The sequence below is a fragment of the Engraulis encrasicolus genome, chromosome 11 (assembly GCF_034702125.1).
Source record: "Engraulis encrasicolus isolate BLACKSEA-1 chromosome 11, IST_EnEncr_1.0, whole genome shotgun sequence".
Lineage (NCBI taxonomy): Eukaryota > Metazoa > Chordata > Actinopteri > Clupeiformes > Engraulidae > Engraulis > Engraulis encrasicolus.
In genome coordinates, this window is record NC_085867.1 from 46531778 (window position 1) to 46537934 (window position 6157).

The following is a 6157-nucleotide window of genomic DNA, read 5'->3' on the forward strand; positions in this document are numbered from 1 at the left end:
AATTGAGCTTTTGCAAGATATTGAAATATAATGCTGTTGTCAGTGATGTCATCATGACGAGAAGCAAGTGGAGGAGGCAAGTGGAGGAGGCAAGGTCGCATATTAAGATGCACTCTAAAAGTTGCCAATATTAAGCCAGCACAGACAGACAGTGCCAAAATGTAATGTAGCCTATCCCTGTTTCACACAACACACAGGTCTTAAGGGTGAACTCAACATCAGGAACTTTCTGTCAGACAAATCAAGAACCTAAAGCTTGAACATCTTAAAATTCTATACCATAGATGTATTTAGCCAATGTTGAGTGAACCCTATAGCCTACCTTTAAAGTTGTACAAATTGTGAATATGTGGTGGGATGCAAGACCGATCCTCAACAGCCAACATTTACCACATACAGTGCTTTCAGTAAGCATTAGCTTAACCTTTAGTGACACTGGCGCTGCCGCGCTTTCCCCCAAACCTTAAATATAGCCTATAAGAAGCAAGGTCTACGTTCTGTAAATGAAACATACAGAAAACATCCAAAAACACAAGCAAAAAACATTCACATAAAAGTAAGAGGGTCAGCGTATTCCCCTGATATAGAAAAAAAAGTGGCATACTGGTAATGTCTAGTCAAATAACCCATCAGTTACAAGTGATTCCAAGTGCACATAATCATACTGTAGACTGTAGAGTACAAGTATTGGCCCACTATGCAATGACACTTCTCCAGATTCCTTGCCGTTTGGCGCCATCTGGTGGTGTCAATGTTACTGCAGTGACACCATTTGGAACTTGGCCACAGCAATGTCAGCATTGAAAGGCTACATTGTCATCTTAATTTAATACAGCTCATTTCCACACAACAAATGGTAGATCATGGAAAAGGTTTATTACAAGTTTCATAGATTATATTCATGGTCCTGCTTTTAAACTATTACGATAATTAATTTGTTTACTCCTACATATTTTGGGCTTCCAGTTTATGATCATGACGAGGATTTCTAAAAAAATTGAATATTTTGATGAGATCACAATTTGCTTCAGAAAAACAGAAATTTCAACATCAGTTGAAATATGGCCCTTTCACTGGAATGATGGATCAATGCCAGCAGCAATGCATAGGAGTTATGGAAGCCCAGATACACGCAATGCTTTGTGGTCACCCATTTTTAGCTTTACGATATGGTGACCCTCACTTATCTTTGAAAACCAGTTTTGGCAAACAGTTCCATTGCCTGCTGAATGCAATCTTACTTCCACTCATTTACTGTGGTTGTTCAAATATATGGTACACTGTTAAGAAAACTCTGCATTAAAAACCAGGCCTACATGCCAAAAAAAGCAGTTATATTGAAATTACATATTGTTTGACTACAGTTCACAGTCTAGCAGCTACTTCTCAACTTACCAGTGCATTCATAATATCGATTAAGTAACCACTACAATGAAACTGAAGACAGACGCCATAGATTCATTACAAAAAGTTTATTAGCGGGTAAACAACAGAATCCAATCAGGAGTATGTACAGAGAAAAGTATCTACACAGCGGAACAATATGCTGGGCAGTTGGACAGGACAAACCAGAGGATACGAAAGACAAGGGGTGGGGGATGGGTGGCATTTTTTGAGACAAAGTAACTGGCTTTACAAAATTATTTAATCTCTGACGACCATAGTCACTTCATTTTAAAAGGAGACGAGTCGCATAGTAATTAGAATCCTTATATTGGAAACAATTCACGTATAAAACAGGAGCTCATTATTATTATCCTTTTCCCCACTCTTAAACGTGAATGATTGGTCCCTGTGAGAAGTGCCAACAGCAGCATAGTATTACCATCATTAACATCCCTGACAGATAGAAATGCTTCCTAATATAGCATGTTATGAAGGGGGTTGGCTGATTCACTTCTCCAAATAACTATGTAAAGCCATACAGGTGGTGATGAAACAAGGTTGCATTCGGCCCAGCGTTGCAGCTGGATTAGGATGACTCCTCATCGATCTTGGGTGCCAGGTAATATTTGACGTGACCCATATCTGCAATCTTGTACTCCACCACTGGGGGAGAAAAAAAAGAACAAAAAAACATTTGTTAGGCTTCAAAATATCAAAGTATTTGTTTAATGCCAGTCATCTTGGCAAGTCTGACTTTTTCTTAGCCTACAGGCATTTGACACAAGTACACTTGATATTTTGATAAGCAAATACCCAGTTAACTAGAACGTCACCCTTTTATAATAGGTATAGTTTCATTGTGGTGTGTGTGTCACATGACAACCTTAATTTCCTTAGGGGTAAATAATAAAGGTTACTCTAGTCTACAAGTGTCCTTACCGAGGGGGATATCTGCGGACATGCTGAGGGTGACGGTCTTGGAGAGGGGCGTGGCCTTGGTGAAGAAGTTCAGGTAGTTGAGGGCGAAGATGAGCTGCACTGGCTCGTTCATCTCAATGGTTACCTGAAACACGCACACAGCAAAGGGTTAATGCCATAGGAGCAACGCCACAGTACAGAGAGCCCTTTAGTAAATCTAAAGGCAACTATGATGGCAACCAGGACTACTATGGAAGTAAGACATTTGAGATCATCTTAACCTGTTGCTGTGATGTGCTAAATGAAAAACAATCGTGTAAATGGCTAGTGCACCAAGTGATTCTCCTTTCACATGGAGTGCAACAATCTGTTGCATTGTTTGCAGACTTGTTTCAGTCATTGCAGCTGTAGTACCAGTTTTGTCCACATCCGACACATAGTGCCAATTTCAGTGAAGTGTTCAGTCACTGGCTGTTTTTCAAAGTCAAGGATCCTGGCCTTGCTAGGACGTGAAAAAGCCCAGTGATTGGATACTCCGCAGAGTTCACTTCAGAGTATCCAATCCCTGAGCGTTTCACGTCCCATCAAGGCTAGGATCCTTGACTTTGAGATACGGCCACTGACTATATGACCATGAAACAGTAATGTAACTGATTTGAGCCAAGAACACCATCTTCAGAGATGCTTCCCAAACACTTTTGATCGAGCCCTCCCTCCCTCCTGTTCTCACCGATTCGTCCTCCTTGTCCACGCTGCTGGTCTGGGACAGCTTGATGTTACCGGTGCCCAGCTCACCGCTGGCGGAGAACTTGACGCCGTCCTTGGCACAGGAGATCATGACTGCGTCTCCGATCTGCGACAGGTCACGGCAGATCCTGGCAAACTCACCAGAGGGCATCTTGACCACACAGCTGTACTCCTGCTCCTAAACACACACATACAAATAACACACACACACACACCACACAGTTTTAGTCAAGAGTTCACGTCTTCAAGTCACTACTCAAGTCACATACACAAGGACATTGATCCGTGTGACATGTAACACTCAAGTACATTTACTGCACAAAGTTAAGCAACAATGTTATTACCGTCATGGGTTTATATCCAAGTCAATACTCATACTTGGACATTTATCTGTATTGAATGTCACGCCTAAGAACACTTACTGGGATACCAAGCTGCTCCACATCCAAATCCATCAGTTTCATCTCGTAGTCTGACACTTTCTCCTGATCTGTGGGAAAATACCAAATATTTTAATGTCACATAAGATATGCGTTTTCTAAACTCAAACATAGCATTGCAAACAGACACTTCCATCAGCTTATATCAGTAAAATGATTAAATCGAGAAATGCAGACACACCTTGGTTTGGCAAAAAATGAAACATTTTGAATGATTAAAAACTCACTGGTTGTCTCGAAGACGAGGGCAAGGGCATCGGCATTGTCTTCGGCACGGAGTGTAATAATGTCATCGTTCCCGGCACACTTGAGGATTTTGGACATGCTGGAACAAAGAGATAACGTTTCATGATATACCACATAGTCGGTAAACGTTTAAACATATGCAAGTTAATACTGAAACATAAATGTACAGATGCTAAAAAGTAGGTCATTTTGTAACTCGGGTTGGTTTTCAATAGACCGGGAGCTTCCAATGTTCCCGCCAAGAGTGGGCTACGCGCCGAAATGACGTCATGATGATGCATCAAATGTATTGTCATTTTGCCCGGCAACTTGAGTGAAGTGTACACAGCACCAAATACAACACATCACGTTCCCCGCTGAATCGTTAAATATGGCATGCAATTTAGCAAATTAAGTGTAACTTGGGCAAGAAACGTTTCTCAATGTCAATAATGTCGCTGATGCTCGCAGGCAAGAAACTAGTGCGAATATGTGTCAGTTTGCTAGTTCCTAGCACACTAGCTATATTAGCCATTTTTGTCGAGGCATGCGCGGGCATGTCCAGCCGCCATCACCACAAAAACTACTTAATACTGGCCACATACAGAAAAAGAAACATTAGCACCAATACATACCTGCTCAAGTTAACCCCCATTGCAAGATTGCGGTCACATCTGTATGTGTCGAACCCGTCACTTCTGAGAGTCAGTTGCACAAGGGAAACGTGTGAAGAGTCCATACTCTGTAGTGAAATGCCTGATGAGCTGACATCCCAACAAGCTTCTGTAATCAGGTCTTTCAGCGCCTCCAGCACCTTCTTCAGGATTGAGCCTTGGACAAGTCGTGCCTCAAACATTTTGTGCGATGGATTTCTCGACGAAGTAAAGTGGCTTGGCTTCTTCAGCGATCTAACTTTGGCGTTAGAACAGGCAGCAAACACACAACCGTGCAAACTGCAAAATAACGAAACTTGCTAGAGTTTGTAGATAAACTTCAAACAAAAGAGCGTTAAAAATGCCTAAGACCAGCTCTCCAACTTGAAGTCCGAACACCCTGCCAGCTGAGATGTGAAGTGCAAATGCGCGCGTTTCGCACTTCTTTTTTTGCAGAATCCCCGGGTAAATTTTTCAACGCAATTTCCGTTTCCGCACCAGGCTCCTCCTATGTTCTGACTCCTGATGTGCATCCCAATATGTGACCTTGCCTCCTCCACTTGCCTCCTCCACTTGCTTCTCGTCATGATGACATCACTGACAACAGCATTATATTTCAATATCTTGCAAAAGCTCAATTGTGAAGTCTTTTTCTCATTTGCAATTGGGATGGTGAATGAAAAACAGTCCCTCAAAAGTTGTTGTGGCGAGGCTGACAGCTGGGAAACTTTACCGTTTTCTCCACGGAGGAGGGGCCAGGAGGCGGGACGAGGAGACAAGCACAAGTGGAGGAGGCAAGGACACATATTGGGATGCACACCTCCTATCAGAAAACAGAAGCAGCTCCCGCCACGAAAGTGAATAAATGCTATAACTAGTAGCGCCACTGGATGTCACTGTAACCCCAAGCACATGAAACACTGTAACATCAGACAAACACCCAAACCTTGACAACACACTGATGAAAGAAAAAGAAACAAGTTAGCAACTGACTGATGAAGTTTTGCAATCAGCATTTTTAAATGATCAAACCCTTGTAGCTTTAGGCCTAGCTTGCTGAATGAGCATAAGAGTTATTGATAAATGTCGGGAATTGCAAGATGTAGGCCTACGCAATGACAAAATCATCAACACTGTCTGCGTGGGCCTAGGCTATGTCGAAGGCGGTGAGGAAGAAAGTTCATAAAAACTAAGCAAAACTAGCATGGCATGGGCCCAACTTGTGTAGGGAATGGTCTGCTAGGCATAGCAGAAGTTTGGTTAAGTGAGTGCATCTTTGTGACATCATCACTTTATTAAGCAATAAGCAATAAATGAATTTTAGCAGAGACATCAACTTCTGCCAGCAGGTAAGATGGATTCTGTTTATTGGGAATTCAAGCACACAGATATAGCCCACATTATCTGCAATTGCTCTTAAATGTAGAGTAGGCTATGTCCTTTTGCAGTGGTTTGTTTCAGAATTTATCCTACCCATTCAGAATGCCATTTTCTCACAAATATTTTCCACCATCAAGGCTTTATAGCCTTGGAAATATAGGCTACATCTTCCATACAGCTGGCTCTTTTCCATGTAGCCTAACATAGTAGGCTTATTGAATTACCAGTCAACTTTGGCTGCAAAACATAGGCTACTACACCCACTGTAGTCTTACAGACCAGTAAGCCTAAAATATAAGTTCATCAGGCCTAGGCCTACTTAGTAGTAGTAGTTAGAGTAGAGTAGAGTACTTTTATGATGCCTAATCCCAAGGGAAACTAAGGTGTCTGAGAGCTTACATACTGTAT

The 6157-nt window shown here is 42.0% G+C and overlaps 1 protein-coding gene across 1 annotated transcript; it reads right to left on the bottom strand.

Annotated features, from left to right (window-relative positions):
- Positions 1-1457: 1457 nt before the first annotated feature.
- On the bottom strand, positions 1458-4796 carry pcna (proliferating cell nuclear antigen). Its single transcript, XM_063210762.1, has 6 exons — positions 4352-4796; positions 3719-3816; positions 3474-3541; positions 3035-3229; positions 2326-2449; positions 1458-2049 (listed from the first exon to the last, which is right to left on the bottom strand). The coding sequence occupies exons 1-6, from the start codon at positions 4570-4572 to the stop codon at positions 1973-1975; spliced, it is 783 nt and encodes a 260-aa protein (XP_063066832.1). The 5' UTR covers positions 4573-4796; the 3' UTR covers positions 1458-1972.
- Positions 4797-6157: the final 1361 nt, after the last annotated feature.